General features: G+C 25.5%; 3 protein-coding genes across 4 annotated transcripts in view; 2 read left to right on the forward strand and 1 right to left on the reverse strand.

Annotated features, from left to right (window-relative positions):
* The window catches only part of LOC122503539 (bifunctional heparan sulfate N-deacetylase/N-sulfotransferase), a 146,562-nt gene that overhangs the window by 16,125 nt on the left and 110,195 nt on the right, over positions 1-20,242 (forward strand). The window lies entirely within an intron of this gene.
* On the forward strand, positions 6,971-7,822 carry LOC122503585. The gene has a single exon (XM_043614179.1). It carries the CDS (start codon positions 6,971-6,973, stop codon positions 7,820-7,822), a length of 852 nt encoding a protein of 283 aa, XP_043470114.1.
* LOC122503586 (cyclin-dependent kinase inhibitor 1C-like) lies at positions 15,564-15,830 on the reverse strand (the record flags this gene model as incomplete). The annotated part of the gene is made up of 1 exon (XM_043614180.1): positions 15,564-15,830. A coding segment is annotated over one exon (267 nt), but the record flags the coding sequence as incomplete, so codon positions are not given.

Here is a 20,242-nt window from a genome sequence, read left to right on the forward strand (position 1 = left end):
TTATTCCTTATTCTTTATAATTAACTTCTATATAATAAAGAGAATTAATACAAATTAACATTTAAAAAAAAATTGACACCGATTATCTTTTTCAATAAATAATAAAAAAATAATAAAGAAAATAAAAAAAAAAATTTTTTTTCCAAATTAAATTATTTGTATATTCTAATTTAAAATTACGCTTCCAATTTTGTATAATTTTGTATGCTGATTTTAGTTTTTCAATAACAATTCACAAAAAATTAGAATTATCGGCGAAAATCGCAAATAACCCCAAAGCATTCCATTAATTCACGATTTTCTCAAAAAATTATTACAATATTCAAAAATAATGTATACAAAAAATATGCAGTTTGGTGTGATTTTCACAATCCTGCATTAAAATTTTGGATATGTTTAGTAACTACCGATATATTCGCAAAAAACCGTATTTTTGGGGGTTAATCTTGATTTTCTCCCAATCTATTTAAAAGATTGTATTATTAAACTCAGAATTTTATATAATGATAGTACCTCTTCAAGACGGTTCATTTAAAATTAATTACAAAATAATAATAATTGAGAAAATTGCAAAAAACCACATTTTTTTGGAGTTAATGTTGATTTTCTTCAATTATATTCAAAAAATCTTGTCCTTAAACTCAGAATTTTATATAATGAAAAATAATAAAAAAATACTATTTATAGTTTTTTTTTCTTGAAATAGCAGTTTAAAATTTCTTTTTTAAAAAGAAATGAATTGTATTCTTTTAAAAAAAAAGAAAAGAGTTATGAAATATTTTTACATTAAAGGAAGTTGCCAACGAAATTTCATTTTCTCAACCACAATGAGGGCAACCAGAAAGGCAGGAAAAAAAGATTTTTATTACTTTTCAACTTTTATCACATTTTCTTTGTTTTAATAGATCTTGCAGCTCTTGGAACGACCCTCTTCGTTAGGTTAACAAAATACCCGTAGGAGCGTACTTTGGAGGTGAATTGTCGACCACGGGACTTCCACTGGAATATTCATTTACGCTCTCACCCTGTCCCTGGATCTGTGAGCTTATTTCACTCACTCTCTCCCCCCTCCCCTCTTCTCTTTACCCCTTTTACCCCTTCACCATGCCCCTTAAACTTATATTTCCTTTCTCGACCTCTTTCTCTATTTTCTCGATGCTAATGAGCTTCGTGGCTATTTGAGGATAAGTTACCTGTTTTCTAACTTGTCTCTCGGGGTTTCATTCGTAACTTGAGGCAACCTTGTTTCTAGTCATGGTTTATGAGGGCAGAAAATATACGTCAGAGAACGTAATTGACGTATTTTAACACTCTGAATTCTATTATGGTTAAAATATACAATTCCAAATTTTTAACAACTTTTAGACAAAACTTTTATCAAAATTTTTATTATTTTCTACAATTATTTTCTTAATTTAAAAAAAAAATTTATTCGATTTCAAATACATTTAAAAGAAAATATTACAAATTTTGCTTAAAATATACTTTTCTTACGATATACTAATACTTTACCTTTCAAAAAAATTACCAAAATACCAAATTTTACGGTATTTTTAAAAATTTTTTACACAAAAATCCCAAAGTGAATGATTTTAAATTTACTTTTCCAGAGGGAATACAAAATTAAGTAAATTTTGTTAGTGAAAATAAAGATGAATTTTATTTTATAGGAGAAAATCGTAAAAAACCGGATAAAAATACGGTATTTTGGGGTTATGTCGACAATTTTGAAATTTTTAAAAAAATTTACTAAACAAAACTGTAGATTTCATTGAAATACACATTTTTTGTATTTACAATTTTTCTGTGAAATTAAATGTTTTTGTGATAATCGCAAATTACGTATTTTTATGGGGGTTAAATAGGATTTTTGGACTGATTTTCTTAATTTCAAAAAAATTTTATAATAGAATTTTAAAATATTTAAAAAATCTCTTTGAAATGTACATTTTTTTATATACCAATACTTTACCTCTTGAGAAAATTGTCAAAAAACAAAATTTTACATTATTTTTTTGAAATTTAGACTTAAAAATCAAAAAATTAAATTTTTTTTAATTTACTATTTCAAAGATATTACAAAATTGTTTATATTTTAATAATAAAATTGCAAATTAATGTAATTTCATTGGAGAAAATCGTGAAAAACCAGATAAAAATCCGGTTTCTTAGGATTATTTCAAAAATTTTGAAAATTTTTTGAAAAATTTACTAGACGAAAATATACATTTTATTGAAATACACATTTTTTGTAGACACAATTTTTATGTGAAATCAAATGTTCTTGTGATAATCGCAATTTACGTATTTTTATGGGGTTAATTACGATTTTTGGACTGATTTTCTTAATTTTCACAAACTTTATAATAGATTTTCAAAATATTATATAAATCTCTTTAAAATGTACATTTTATCTGTAAACATTTACTTAATTACTTTAGAAAATTGCTAAAAAACAAAATTTTACGGCGCTTTTAGAAATTTTAACGTAAAAATACCAAGAACTAAATACTTTTGAATTTACTATTTTAAAGGGATTACAAAACTGCTACTATTTTAGTAGCATAAATGCAAATGGATTTAATTTTTAAAGGAAAAAATCGTGAAAAGCCGGATAAAAATCCGGTTTTTTAGGATTATTTCGACAAATTTGAAAAATTAAAAGAAATGTACACGACCAAAAATGGAGATTTCATTTAAATACAGCTTTTTTCACTTTACAATTTTCATGTAGAATCAAATGTTTTTTTGATAATTGAAAATTACAGATTTGTATGGGGTAAATTAGGATTTTTGGACTGATTTTCTTAATTTCAAAAAATTTCTAATAGATTTTTAAAGCATTTTAAATATCTCTTTGAAATGTATACTGTATCTATATACTAATGCTTCAGCTTTAGACAGAATTGACCAAAAAGAAAATTTTACACTATTTTTTGAAATTTTGATGTAAAAAGACCGAAATTTTGATAGTGAAAATGTAGGTGAATTTTATTTTAAAGGCGAAAATCGTCAAAAACCGGATAAAAATCCGGTTTCTTGAGATCATTTCTCTAGTTACTAAATATTACCAAAAAATTATCATAAAAAACTGTAAATATCAACCAAATACACATTTTTCTTGTATACAATTGTGTCATAAAGTAAAAAACATTTCTTAAAAATTGAAAATTCACGATTATTCCCAGGTTTTTTGAGATTTTCACAATTATTTTTATTTTTAAACAAATTTTAAATACACCATCTTGAAAAGGAACTGCAAATATATAAAATTCTGTATATAATGCCCAGATTTTTTAAATATAATGAAAGAAAATCAACATTAACCCCCCAAAAATACGATTTTTTGCGATTTTCACGATTATTTTTATTTTTAAACAAATTGTAAATATTCCACCTTGAAAAGGAACTGCAAATATATAAAATTCTGTTTATAATGCCCAGATTTTTTAAATACAATGGAAGAAAATCATCATTAACCCCCAAAACTTACGATTTTTCATGATTTTCACGATTGTTTTTATTTTTAGACAAATTGTAAATATTCCATCTTGAAAATAAACTGCAAATATAATTATAAAATTCTGTTTATAATGCCCAGATTTTTTAAATATAATGGAAGAAAATCAACTCTTACCCCCAAAGAATACGGTTTTTTTGCTATTTTCAAGATTATTTTTATTTTTAAACAAACTTTAAATTAACCAGTTAGAAAGACTATTAAAATAATGTAAAATTCTGTATTTTAAGTCCACGCTGTTTAAATATATTAGGCAAAATTCGAAATTAACCCCAAAAATTCCTGGGTTTTTTTCGATTATTTACGAATTTTGGGGAATTTTACCAAATAATTTATAGCAGAAAACTGTTAATCTTATCGAAATACATATTTTACTCGTATATTATTTTTTATTTCAATGAACAACTTTACAAAAAACGTGATTCAAGCCTTTTTTCAATAGTTTTTTCGAATTTTACTAATGATACAATTTTTAATGTAAATCTACAAAGCACTATTTTATTCAGCACATCAAATTACGTAATATTTGATAAGATAAGTAAAAATTAATTTTATTCTAATAAGAATAAAATTTTTCACGATTTTTCTAAGAAAATCGTGAATAACCCTATTAAAATCCGGTTTTTGAATATTATTTGCAATATTAATTGTAAATAGATAAATTTTTTACATACAATTTATACATCTCATTGAAATACATTTCTTTCGTATAGAACAAATTTTAATAGTATGAACTCTCTCTGAGAAAATCGAATTTTAAGAAATTTTTCCCTGTCTATTTAACCATTTTTTAGGATTTATTTCTCAAAATGTCGAAAGAAAAATATTTTTTTTTAGAAAATTATAAAAATTGTCAATGGGACGGGGAGGGGGTGGGAGGTTTGGTAGTAAAACAAAAAATATAGAGGGGATGGTCAGTAATTGCGTGTCGTCGTGTTTGGATGACAATATTTACACTGTAATCTAACAAGCATGTTTACTTTGTCACATAATGCAACGTCGACAAATTATACTCGTATATGTTTATGTTTCATTCTCAACTATTTTATTAGTTTTACTTTCTCACTTTACAATTTTTTTTATTTTTTTAAAAGTTTTTTTATTGATTTTACTACTCTGCAATCTGCACTGTGACATTAGTGCGATAATTTTTTTCCTAGAGAGAAATTTTTTCGTTAAATAATAAAAGAAATTTTATTTTCAATTAAATTTTTAATATTTTTGAAATTGAACGTTTGAATGTTTTATTTTTTTTGTAAAAAAGTTTTTAGTTACAAAAAGAATTGTTTTTGTACAAAAAAAAATTGTTTTAGTACGAAAATTACAAAAGTTCACCTATAAATATCGTTTTTATTTTTAACAAAATTTTAATGTATTAGATTTTTTTTTACTAGATTTTCTTTTTTCCTAAAATTTCTCTCGTCAAAATTTATTGAAAAAGTAAATTTTATGAAATAAGTTTAAAGTTTATAAAACTTGTGTGCCGTTGACATTTGAAATTAGCAGTTGGCAGTGGACAATTTACGAAAATCGCTTTTTACCCGACTTAGAAAACAATTCTCTCTCTCTCTCTCTCTCTTATTCTCTGTGGGAGTTGACTCTCGATGGGATATAATAATAAGGCAGAACATTGCCGGCAATAAGGTGCAGGTTGGGAGTTTTCCATTTGCACTCAAGCACGTAGAAACGAACGTTGGAAAGGCGCGAATTTATTTGCCCTTCACTTGTCCTCGAATAAGGCAAAGAAAAAAAATAAGGGGGTAAACACTGAAGATGTATTTGCGTGTTGATCCAAAACTCGAGTTCTCATGAAATTGAATAAGAAATATTGTCGCTTATTTGTTGTCGAAGTTTAAAAAAAAAAAAAAAATTATTGTAAAAAATGCAAAAATTTTTGGAATTTTTCCGCCATATTGGATCCGCCATCTTGAATTTTGAAAATCTGTGAACGGATTTAGAATCAGTGACCTCGAAAACCCCCCGAGTGAATAGTTTTAAGCAAATTTGTTCAAATTTAAAAAAAGCTGACGCCATATTGGATCCGCCATTTTGAATTTTGAAAATCTGTGAACGGATTTAAAATCAGTGACCTCGAAAACCCCCCGAGTGAATAGTTTTAAGCAAATTCGTTCAAATTTAAAAAAAGCTGACGCTATATTGGATCCGCCATTTTGAATTTTGAAAATATGTTAATGGATTTGTAGAATTTTACAACAGATTTTCAAAATTTAAAATAGCGTCGCAGCTTTTTTTCTTTCTTTCTTTTTTCATAAATACACAAATTAAATAAATTACATTTTAGAAATTCATAATTCTGATCCAGTTTTTTTTATCTTTTTAAATTTTTTATTATATATGTAATTTTTTTCTAATTCACTTTTTCCAAATTTTGTTCTATTAAATATAAACTTTTTTTTAGAAAAATTTTAATTTATTAAAATTAAAAATAGAAAAGTGGGAAGAACTAACTAATAATATTTCAATTAAATAATCATATTATAATAAATAAAATTTTGAGAATAATTTTAATTTAAATTATTAAAATTCGTTAATCGTTAATGAAGAGTAGAGACAGAAATGTGAATTTTAAATCAAAGCGAATTTTTTCTTTTGTCATTTATATTCAATATGATAATAACTGCAAACCCAGATAATTTAAAATTTGACTTGGGTCAGTTCACGTGAAACCCATCGCATATAAAATGTGTTGAATGTCAAATCAATAGTTGGAAATATGTTTCATATTAGCCCAATTTTATTTTCTCTTCTTTTCATATATGTATAGTGTATGATGTGTTAGAATCGTTGAAAAAAGTAAAACTTGCCATTTATTACTATAGAATATAAATGTATGTATATATATATATTCACATTCAGTAACCCAATGACGTATAGAGTATATACTTTTACCACCAATCAATGTAAACCACAATTTCCTTCTCTCTGCACCTACATTGCTCTTCATTCACCAAACATTGAAATTTGTCCCTATTTGACGTGTATTTCAACGAAAATTAGAAAAGAAGAAAATAAATTTCGTTTTTTTTTCTCTAAACTAAACTATCAACAAAATGATAAAAATTACTAATAATAATTTATCATTAAATACTTTTTATTGTTTGCAATTAAATTTAATCAAGTATTGTTATATTGTTTATTTGAGGCTTTAATTAGGATTTCAAACAAACTGGGTCAATTAAGTGTTGTTTATTTAGTCAAATCCCCAATGCTTGACCTCAAAATAGCCGTGCGGATAAATTCATATATATATGTATATACTAAAACTATATTACGCACTGACACTGCAATAAAGCTGAAAATATCGATTAAAAAAGATATCATTTTTATTTCTATTAATATAAATTGATTTTTAATTGTCCATCAGCGAATTAAAAAGGAATGATACATCGATTGAGGAAAAACGAATAATATAATTGCGTATCAATAGTAATGACGATAATTTCGATATTATCGAAAGTAACAACAATTAATATTATCAACACGAATATCGATAGTAATATTAATATTATCGATAGTAAGATTAATATTATTGATAGTAACATCGATATTATCCATAGTATAATCGATATAATCGATGGCAACATCAATATTAATATTATCGATAGTAACAGCGATGTTATCGAAAGTAATATTAATATTATCGACAGTAACATTGATATTAATATTATCGTTAGTATCATAGATATTAATATTATCGTCGATATCATCGATATTGATATTATCGTCGATATCATCGATATTATTGATAGTAACAGTAATATTATTGATAGTAACATTGATGTTATCGATAGTATCATTGATATTAATATTATCGTTAGTATCATCGATATTATCGATAGTAACATCGATGTTAATATTTTCGATAGTAACATTGATATTAATACTATCGATAGTAAAATGGATATTAATATTATCGTTAGTATTATCGATATTATGGATAGTAACATCGATGTTATAGGTAGTAATATTAATATTATTGATAGTAACATCGATATTATCCATAGGAACAGCGGTATTATCGATAGTAACAGCGATGTTATCAATAGTAACATTGATATTAATATTATCGATAGTAACATTGATATTAATATTGTCGATAGTAACATTGATATTAATATTATCGAAAGTAACATCGATATTAATATTATCGTTAGTATAATCGGTATTATCGATAGTAACATCGATGTTATCGATAGTAACATTTATATTATCGACAATAAAATTAATAGTATCGATAGTAACAGCGATATTATCGATAGTAATATTGGTTTTCGATATTAATATTATTGAGTGTAATCTCGATATTATTGATATTAATATTGATATTATCGATATTAATTTTATCGATATTAATTTTGATATTGTCGATATTAATATTGATATTAATTAATATTTTCGATAGTAATAGTAATAATTTTTGTTGATCTTACACCTAATATAGAGTATGTAAAATTAGAAAGTTGTGGAATAAAAAGGATAAAAACCAAAAATAAAAAAAAATGCTTTTAAATATTTCTATATATATATATATATATATATATATATATATATATATATATATATATATATATATATATATATTCATCATGCTACACATATAATTCAATTTTACTACCACGGTAAATAATATTTGCGATACGGTTATAAAGGACTAAAACGTGGGCGCAAGCAACATAAAACCTGCTTGGTCACTTCCGCAATGATTGAAGTCAATGATCGGTGAAAAATATTACACTGCAATAGATTGACGTTCTATTCATATTGTGAGTTTGAAACAAAAAAAAAGCAACTGACCATAATTTTTATTTATCTTCAATTTAATATAATTCCTATCAATATTAAACAATCGATATTTCGTTATTAAACTGTTGACATAATCGATAACGATTCATCTTATCGATAGAAGCTATTGTATCGATATTGAATAATAATAGAAAGGATTGTTAGTAACACTTGAGTCGTATCGATAGTAATCAGACTATTGTATCGATAGTGAATAATAATGAAAAGCGTCGATAGTATATAATCGAAATTATTGATAGTGAATAATCGAAAGTATCTTGTAAACAGTCGATTATATCGATAACAAATAATCGATAGTAAATAACCGAAAGTATTGATAGTAAATAATCGAAACTATCGAAAGAAAAGCTTCAATATTATCAATAGTAAAAAGTCGATTGTATCGATAATGAATAATTGATAGTATTGATAGTAAAATGTCTATTGTATCCATAGTTAAAAAAATTCGTTTGTATCGACAGTAAATAAGCAATATTATCGATAGTAAATAATCGAAATTATCGATATTTAAATTTAAATAGTGTTGGTAATAAAAAGTCAAACGTATCGAGATTGGATAATCGATATTATCGATAGTACAATTTAAATAGTATCGTTAATGAAAAATGAATAGTATCCATAGTAGATATTCGAAGGCATCGATATAGTAGTTAATAGTAATAGTAAATGTTTAATATTATCAATAGTTAACATTCGATTATATCGATAGTGAATAATCGATATTCGATTATTAGCGATATTAATATTATCAATAGTAACATCAATCGTATCGATGGTCGATAATCGAAGGTATCGATAGTACATAATGGAAGGTACCGATAGTAAAACTTTAATTGTATCGGTAGTAAACAGTCGATTGTATCAATAGTAAAAAAGTCGATGGTATCGATAGTAGTTAATCGATATTATCGATAGTAAAATTTAAATAGTATCGGCAGTGAAAAGTCAATAGTATCCATATTAGATAATCGAAGGTTTCGATAGTAGTTAAAGGAGGGTATCGATAGTAGATAATAGAAAGTATCGATAGTAACTATTCGATATTATCGTTAGTAAACATTCGATTATATCGATAGTAAATACTTGATATTATACACTATATTCTATATATTCAATTATGTCGATAGTAAATAATCGATATTATTGATTATATTCGATTATATCGATAATAAATAATTGATATTGTCGATTATATTCTATATTTGATTATATCGATAGTAAATAATCGATATTATCGAAAGTAAATAATAAAAAGTATTGATAGTAAAGAATTGATTATATCGATAGTAAATAATCGATTATATCGATAGTAAATATTCGATATTTTAAATAAAAAATAATCGATAGTCGTGATATTAAAAAGCACTAGTATTGACAGTAAACGATCAATGATATCGTTACCAAACATTTGATAGTATCGATAATAGACAAACGAAAATGTTGATATAAAATATATATGATAGTACATAGATAATGAAGACTTGATAGTATCGATGACAAACGTTTGATACTATCAATGGTAATAGGTCGATAATGTTGATAAGAAAATCGTAAATTTTATTTAATTATATATATTTTTTGTTTATTAATAAAATATTTTTTGATAATCAAAGAGATCTTTTTTATTGATATAAAAAATGTCTTGTTATTTATAAAAAAAAGTTGGAAAAGTTTATTGGTTACATTTTTTTTTTTTGCATGTTAAGTGTATATGAAAGTTTTTCGATGAATAAGATAAATATTGGTTTAATTTGAAGTGGACAATTTTGATGTTTCTTTTTTTTAATTAAATTTAAATTTAAATGAAAAATGTATATTTTGTGAAACTTTTAACGAAATCCAATTACCGAGTTAAATTAATATTGAATAGTAAGAAGAGGGGTGAAATAAATTTATTTTTAAAATGTAAAAGTTCACAAGTAAAAAGTTCTTTTTTTTTTGAAAAATTTACTTAGGACACATCAAGAAACTAACAAGCAATCTTTGAGAAAGTTAGTTTATTCAAAGGGCCAGCGAGATAGAAATTTCTCTCTCTTTCTCTCTTCTATATATATCAGCTCATCTACTCAAACAAACTTTTGGTTACATTCAAAAAGGTAATGATTAAATATCTGCAGAAACGGTGTCTTGTAATTATAAGTATAAATATAAAGTTATTTTTTTCTCTTTTATAATTTTTAATTAATTTCAATGTTTTTTTATTGGAATTAAAAGAGAAGAAATTAAGTTTATATTATATATTATAATTAGTTTCATGTCATATGTTCTATACAACATAAATTTTAAAAAAAAGTATAATATTTGCTATAAAATGGCATATATAGAATATTAGAGGAAGAATATTTATTCTGAATTTACTATATATATAGTTATGCTCTTGTTGTTCTTGAAAACAACCGACGGAGAGAATGAAGTTTGATCAAGATATTTGTTTTCCGAGCTTTCACATCCTTTATGTGTAATTTCATATTCCGCCATATTATACATATAAACAATATATATATATACAGACAAAGCATTTTCGAACATTTCACATTACTTTTCTTAGCTCCATGTTTAATAACAAGACAAAATTAATTTTCTAATTTAATTAAATTAAATATACATTATGTATATCACAATACAAAACAATTAAAAAATACATTATAATTATCCAAATTTAATAAAGAAAATATTTTCTATTCAAATAATTTTAGTTATTGAAACGAAAAAAGCATAAAAAATATAGAGTAAAATTTAATGCATAAAATTAAAAATTATTTTTATTTATTTTAGAATTAAAAAATTAAAATTTACTTAATATTCTGTTGTATTCTGTTCTATTTGCATTCAACTATATTTCATACACAATTCTATTTCTATTCGAATTCTATTCAATTCTATTCATATTTTACAATAAGGGATTTTATTCAATTGTTTTCTATTCTATTTTCTATATTGTTCACATTTCATTATTTTCTATTCTATTCTATTCTCTTGTTTCAATTATATTCTATTCCTCTCCTACTTGCATTCTATTTGAATTCTATTTGATTTTATTTTATTCTTTAATAATCTATTCCCATACTATTCTTCTTTATTTTATTCTACTCGCTTTCTATATTTTTCTATTCTATTCGCTTTCTATTCGCTTTTTATTCCTATTCACAGTTTATTCAAATTCTATTCAATTATATTTTATTCTATTGTATACTATTCGCATTTTATTCTTTTCTCTTTTTTCTATTGTATTCTATTCCTCTCCCACTCTCGTATTCTATTCGTAATCTATTCAATTTTATCTCATTCTGTTTTAATCTATTCGCATACATTATTTTACTCTATTCGATTTGTATATTTTTCTATTCCATTCTATTTGCTTTTGATTCATATTCGCAGTCTATTCAAATTCCATTCAATTATTTTTTATTCTATTGTATACTATTCGCATTTTTTCCCTCTTTCTTCCATTAAATTCTATTCTCCTTTCATTCGTAATCAATTATATCCTATTTAATTCCCTTTCTATTCGTATTTTTTCTATCTTCTTTTTATTTGTATTTTATTAAAGTCTATTCTCAGTTCTATTCTTTTCTATTTTTTTATAATATTATTTTATTTTACTATATTGTATTATAGTTAATATTAAAATTAAAATCTACGTATAAGAAATAAGATTTCAATCAACAAAATATGACTCTCTCTGTCTCTCTCTCTCTCTCTTACTCTCGAACTGGGTACTATAATGTGCTAGGAAAAGGGAGAGAATGCGTGTGTCTGGTTATGCCATACTTTCAACAATTATGCTAGAACAATCTCCAAAAGCCTCAGGAGTCGTTTGACTATGAAGAGCCTCAGAAATTTAGAATGTGCTCCAGGCTACATAAATATATATATATACACGACTTTGCTCTTCATTCCTCCTCTGATTTTATTCCCACGGGCAATGATAACGTTCCACAATTTTTATTTATAGACCCGCACACAATTCTATTATTTATATTTAAAAATTAAAAAGAACCCCAATTGTATGAACTACTTCATTCACATTCTAGGAATATTCCATTCGAACATTGAAAATAATCCTCTGGAATATTGCAAGAGAACAATGTTAATATTCCTGTGAAATATTCCACTATAACTGTAGAATTATTACTGTGTAATATTCCACTATAACGGTAGAAATATTCCTGTTAAATATTCCACTATAACACTGGGAATATTCCTATGGAATATCCCATTATATAAGTAAAAAATAATATTCCTCTAGAATATTCTAACAGTACGAATATTCCTGTGGAATATTTTATTATAACAGTAGAAATATTCCTATGGAATATTGCATGAGAACAATGCTAATATTCCTTTGAAATATTCTATTATAACAGTGCGAATATTCCCGTGGAATTTTACATTACAACAGTAGAAATATTCCTCTGGAATATTTCGCATCTATATTTGAAGTATTGCTATTAAAATGTCTGATTTTTTAAATATTCCTTTAATTCAAAGTAGAAATATTCCATTATAATTCTAATCCGAATTAAAAGAAAAACCCTAATAGTATACATGAATATTTAATTTACATTCCTGGAATATTCAAATGTAAAAATATTCCATCAAAATATTGTTAGAATATTCTAGTGGAATTCTGGTAAAATATTCCTTTTGAATATTCCATTCAAATTTTAGGAATATCAACTGTCCGACTTTTAAAATAAAATAGAAATATTCCATTGGATTATTATCATTTGAATAAAGCATGAATATTACTATTTGAATTTACAATTTATTTAAATGGCGATATAAATGATTAGTGTATCATCAAAAATATTGATAAAAATCATTTTTACAAATTTCCTATGGAATATTCACACAATATTTTGCTGTAATATTCCTACATTATTTCGAAGGAATATTCCTTGGGTCGGACATTTTAATATTACAAAAATTATTATATATTATTACAATATTCCCAAGAAACATGAGAAAATTTTTACATTACAATTTTTAATATTACTAAAATGTGGATGGAATATTCCTGAGGAATATTTCAGGAATGTGAATGGAATTTTCTAAGAATATTTCTCAGGAAAATTATACAGGAATGTGAATATAATATTCCAGGAATGTAAATGGAATATTCCAGGGAATATTTTAGGAATACGGATGGAATATTCCAGGGGAATATATTAGAAATGTGGATAGAGTATTCTAGGAATATGAATGGAATATTCAAAGGGAATACTCTAGAAATATGGATGGAATGTTCGAATGGAGTATTCTAGGAATGTGGATAGAATATTCCCAAAAATTTTTCCAGAAGATGTCATTTTTAATTTTATTTCTAGGAATATGGATGGAATATCAAAAAAAAAAATATTCCAGGAAATGTAATTTTTAGTTTCATTTCTTGCTTCTTTTGTTATAAAAATTTGTCATAAAATAACTTTCTTTTTACTTTTTTTTATTTTCTCACAATTTATTTTATTCCTAAGAATAAATTGTGGAAAGAAGCGGAGAAAAAAATAGACTCACTTTATAAAAGTAATTTGTTGTTATCGATCTGGGCCACTTAATCACAGTTATCGCCTCGTCGACTATGTATATGCATTATGGCAAATGTGTCACAAACCGTGGTCTCTCTTCTTTATCATTAAATATTGCAAATTCAAATCAATGTCAGAGGCGGATCACGAGAATTGAGTTTTGTTTTTTTATTTTCATTTTCAATTTTTTATTTCTATTTTCTTCTCTCTTCACTGTGTAAATATATATATGTATACATACTGTGTGCGTTCAAGTCAATAACGAATAATCAAGAGCAATATTTCTCTTTTAATTGTCTATCTATTTTGTCACATTTCATGATAGGAAATAATAATTATAAGAGTATTGTTTTTTTATTTCTGAAAACAAAATTTGTTCCCGGGAATTTCTATTCCTATTTATATTCCTATTCATCTTCCTATTCATATTTCTATTCGTATTTCTATTCCTATTCATATTCCTATTCATATTCCTATTTTTATTCATATTCTTATTCATATTAATATTCTTATTCATATTTCTATTCCTTTTAATATTCCTATTCCTATTTCTATTTATATTCCTATTCACATTTCTATTCGTATTTCTTTGCCTATTCATATTCTTATTTCTATTCATATTCCTATTCATATTTCTATTCCTATTTCTATTCGTATTTCTATTTCTATTCCTATTCCTATTTCTATTTATATTCCTATTCCTATTCCTATTCATATTTCTATTCCTATTTCTATTCGTATTTCTATTCCTATTTATATTCCTATTCATATTCCTATTCTAAAACATTTCTTTGCAACACTTTTGATTCGTTCATTGTCTGAATTTGATATCCATAGAGAATTTGTTATTGTATTAAATTGTATTCTATTATGGTAAAGTTTACTGAAATATTGTTAAATAAAAAGTAATATTTCACTTATATTGCATATATTAGAGTGATAATACATTATACTAAATACTAATAATAATTTCCAGAGATGAAAAAAAAATTAACCAGGAAATAGATTTTTATTTCTCATGTGCGTGATTTAAACGAAATATTTCCATTTGTCTCCTTCTTTTTTTATTTTAAATACATTCAACTAAAAAGTGTCACGTTCTTTGACTGTCACTGATTTCTTTTTAACGATTTTCTCTTTCTCTCTCACTATATATATATATATATATATATATATATATAGATATATTTTGTTAACCTTTAGAATATTTTTTTTTTAAATCTATTTATTTGCTCTGTTCATACGTGGACGTTTTAAAATTCTACAATCGTTAAGGGTTTCCATCTCTCGTTCATGAGAATTGTATGGAGCTAAACTCTCTGGCCAAAGCGCATTACATTCTCGACGTACATATGTTGAAGTGAGTGAGTGTGTGTCTGTGTGCGTGTGTAATAGCACCGACACGCATAAAACGAGAAATTACTTGAATATATCGAATATGGCGCCTGACTAGCCTGAAACGTTAGTGAGCTTTTAACTTGAATTTGTGCACCATGTTCAACAAAATTATAATCCTATCGATTCAATTATTTATTCTGATTATTTAAAATATGTAAATTTACCTCAAATTATTAATTATTATTATTATATATTTTTCGGAATTATTATTAAACTTGATTGAAGTTGAAATAAAAATGTTTAAAAGGAATAATAAAAAGAAAATAATATAATAATATATAATATATAATAGGAATAGGAATAGGAATAGGAATAGGAATAGGAATAGGAATAGGAATAGGAATAGGAATAGGAATAGGAATAGGAATAGGAATAGGAATAGGAATAGGAATAGGAATAGGAATAGGAATAGGAATAGGAATAGGAATAGGAATAGGAATAGGAATAGGAATAGGAATAGGAATAGGAATAGGAATAGGAATAGGAATAGGAATAGGAATAGGAATAGGAATAGGAATAGGAATAGAAATAGGAATAGGAATAGCATGTGAATAGGAATAGAAATATGAATATATACGAATAGGAATAGAAATATGAATATAATATTATGAATAGAAATAGGAACAGGAATAGGAACAAGAATGGAAACAGAAATAGGAATAGGGACATGAGTAGAAATAGAAATAGGAAAATGAATGTAAATAAAAATAGGAATATGAATAGAAATGTAAATTCGAATAGGAATAGAAATATGAATAGAATTATGAATAGGAATAGCAATAGGAATAGAAATATGAATAGAAATAGGAATAGGAGTAGGAAAAGGAATAGAAATAGAAATATGAATAGAAATGTGAATAGGAATAGAAATATGAATATATACGAATAGGAATAGAAATATGAATATAATATTATGAATAGAAATAGGAACAGGAATAGGAACAAGAATGGAAACAGAAATAGGAATAGGGACATGAGTAGAAATAGAAATAGGAAAATGAATGTAAATAAAAATAGGAATATGAATAGAAATGTAAATTCGAATAGGAATAGAAATATGAATAGAATTATGAATAGGAATAGCAATAGGAATAGAAATATGAATAGAAATAGGAATAGGAGTAGGAAAAGGAATAGAAATAGAAATATGAATAGAAATGTGAATAGGAATAGAAATATTAATTGAAATAAAAATATGAATATATACGAATAGGAATAGAAATATGAACAGAATTATGATTAGGAATAGCAATAGGAATAGAAATATGAATATAAATAGGAATAGGAGTAGGAATAGGAATATGAATAGGAATATGAGTAGAAATACAAATAGGAATATAAATAGGAATAGAAATACGAATAGAAATATGAATTGGAAGGTGAATAGGAATAGAAATATGAATAGGAAGAGAAATAGGAACAAGAATAGGAATAAAAATATGAATAGAAATACGAATGTGAATAGAAATATAAATAGAATTATGAATAGGAATAGCAATAGGAATAGAAATATGAATAGAAATAGTAATAGAAGTAGGAATAGTAATATGAATAGAAATATGAATAGAAATGTGAATAGGAATAGAAATGTGAATTGAAATAAAAATATGAGTATATACGAATAGGAATAGAAATATGAATAGAATTATGAATAGGAATAGCAATAGGAATAGGAGTAGGAATAGGAATATGAATAGGAATAGGAATAGAAATATGAATAGAAATGTAAATACGAATAGGAATATGAATTGGAATAGAAATATAAATAGAATTATGAATAGGAATAGGAATAGGAAAATGTTAATTGTAATGATTGATAAAAAAAGGGAAGAGGGGAAATATATGCGTGTGTGTTTGCGTGGGAGAAGAGAATGGAGAAGACTGGCTTTAGGTTGTAGAGCCCGCGCGAGAGAGAAAAAAAAGCCATTGCACCAAGGCGAGGCACGTGTTACGTGGTATATCCTGAATGCCATTGAAGCTTCCAGGTTGAAGGCACGATTCTCTGTTGATGCGATACCACCTTGTTTACCTTCTTCCTAGACCAGTTTATCGTCTCAGTCTTTTACCCCCTTCCCCCTCCCGTCTCTTATTCCCCACCATTCTCTTCACTTCCCCTCAACAGCGAGTTGCACTCAGTGTCCTTCTCTTCGATCTCCCTCACCCCCTTCAAACACATCTTCTTATTTTCCTTCTCGACCATATACCTATCCCCCCTCTCTCTCCTCTTTCCCCCCACCTCTGTAACGACGGTCAATCTTCTTGACTCTTACCTGCCACTTTTCTTCATATGTATGTGAACTGCGCTTGCTTGCTTGCTTGCCTATATCTCTGACTTCCTCGACAACAACAAAAGCATTCTGAGGTTGAAAACCTTTTTTAATGTATTTCCGATTTTTCGTTTACTTTTCATCTCCATTTACCCTTCTATATCTCTTTTTTTCTTTGTCTAAATTTATTTTCTTCTTCAAATTTTATTTCTTTTTGTTTTTTTCATTTTTTTTCCTTTTTCCTTCTTTATTATTTTAGTATTTTCTAGTCTTTCTTCTTTTTTTTATATTAAGAAAATGACCAAATTTGACCTGTCTTATTGACCTATTGACCTTTTATTGACCAGTGATTTTTTCCTAGGCATTTAATGTTAATGGAAAATCTTAATGTTAAGGGATTTTTGTTTTTTTAATTATTTATTGACCTAAAGTTTGACTTAATTTTGACCTAATAATTTCATAATATTAATGACTTTTTTTGAAAAAAGAAATCAAGAAAATATCAATATTATGATTTTTTTTTAAAAAGTAGAAAGAATAAAAAAAAATTTCAATATAAAAAATAATATCCGGTGTTCGGTAATTCGAGATGACGGTTCGCGAGGTTTGGAGTTCAATGAGGAGGAAAATGTCTTTTCTGCTTTATGTACATTATAGATAAATGTTCCTTTTAATAAATCAAAAATAATGGCATAACACGTTTGACATTTTCGAAACTCAATGAGATTATTGAATGTCGTTTTATAGGTCGATGTTCAATATACTTGATAATAGTCTCCCTCTCTATCTCTCTTGTTAATAAAAATGAAATGAATTTATAGTTTAACATTATCATAAAATAATTAGTACTCCCCTAAATACTGTTTATTAACATTATAATTCCACTATAAAAAAATAAGTTTCTAAATGAGAGCTGATTTCGGTACTAAAATAGAACCAAATTACGATTTAGTACCAATTTTGGTACTAAATTAGTACCTTTCTTTTTACAGTGTGTACGTTAAATAAACACTTTTCTTTAGTTTATCGTTTTTTTTCTCAAAAACAGTAAAATACATATTTTCTTTCTAAATAAAATTCAAAATTTCCCTCAATTTTTAAAATTTAGTCAGAAATCTACCTTATTGACTGTTAATATCAATAATGTTTCTATAAACCCTTTTCTTTTCGAATTCAAATTTCAAAATTCTGGACATTTTTATAATTTAATGAGAAATTCATAAAACAGCTATGAAACTCTTTTTTTTAATTCAAAACTTCCAGTAATTTTATTTTTAATTTTTAGTGAAAAATCTACTTTCTGAACTTGTTAATATTATTAAAGTTGCAATGCATTTTTTCCTTTTCAAATTAACAATTTAAAAATCCCCGACTTTTTTTAAATTTAGTAAGAATTCTACATTATCGACTGTTGATATTAACAAAGCTATAATACAATATTTTTCTTTTCTATTTTAAATTTTATATATATTTAATTGCAAATTCAACTTTCAAATTTTCCCTGAAATTTTGAAATTTACTGAGAAATCTACATTATCGACTGTTGGTATCAATAGCAAAGATAATAATAATAATAATAATAATAATAATAATAATAATAATAATAATAGTATTATAAGGGGCCGCACTAGCAGAGGTATTAAGGGGGTATGAAAAAAATATCACTAGGGGAAGAAAAGAGAGAAAAAAAATAAAATAGTACCAAACAATGTAACTGAATAGTATAGCGAAATAGGCGGTGGGGAAACAAGTATAAATATACTTTTATACCATAAACTACACAACTGCTTTGCGGTGCAAAAGGGCTGAGTAGTGGGGATAGACGACAAGAGGATTAGAGAGGGGGGAAGGGGGAAGTTTCGACTTGTGGAGAAAAGTAATAATATGAAAATCCGACTGCAATATTCGTCCTAGAAAGTGCACTTGAGAAAGAAAAACAACTCGTAAATAACTATACGCTCACCAAACAGTAACAAAAACGAATATATCCACCTGTTATTTACATACAAATACGTGTATAAACGTATAAAACACGTAAGAGCGAGTTTACAAAATTTCTCAATTTTCGTTTATATTCTAAAAAAATTTTTTTTCAGAAATTTTTATCTTCGTAACAGTTAGTTTCAAAATTAAAAACGATTTACCTTAATGTAACATAACATATATCGTCGTGTTACATAACAGTTAACTTAATGTTACATAACATTGTTATGTAAGTTAACCAAAAGTAACCTTAACGTTACTTGTAAGTAACCCAAAAGTAACGTTAACGTTACTTGTAAGCTAAATAAAAGTAAAGTTGACGTTACTTGTAAGTTACCCAAAAGTATAAACGTTAAAGTTACTTGTAAGTTACCCAAAAGTTACATTAATGTTATATGAAACCTAAAAATTTACATAAACGTTACTTTTATCCTTTAAACTTATACTTAAACGTTACTTTAAACCTTTAAAGTTACTGAAACGTTACTTTCATCCTTTAATGTTACTTAAACGTTACATTGAACCTTTAAGTTACTTAAACGTTACTATAAACCATGAAAGTTACTTAAACGTTACTTTGAATATTTAAAATTATTTTAAACTTTTATAGTTACTTAAACGTTACTTTAAACCTTTAAAGTTACTTAAACGTTAATTTGAATCGTTAGTATCACTTAAACGTTACTACGAACCTTTAATGTTAATTAAACGTTATTTTTTGA

Source organism: Leptopilina heterotoma, unplaced genomic scaffold (genome assembly GCF_015476425.1).
Source record: "Leptopilina heterotoma isolate Lh14 unplaced genomic scaffold, ASM1547642v1 Lhet_264, whole genome shotgun sequence".
NCBI classification, from domain to species: Eukaryota; Metazoa; Arthropoda; class Insecta; order Hymenoptera; family Figitidae; genus Leptopilina; species Leptopilina heterotoma.

Bases quoted from the DNA above. Each gene is read 5' to 3' on its own strand.
- LOC122503585 (XM_043614179.1), top strand. From the start codon at position 6,971: ATGACGATAATTTCGATATTATCGAAAGTAACAACAATTAATATTATC.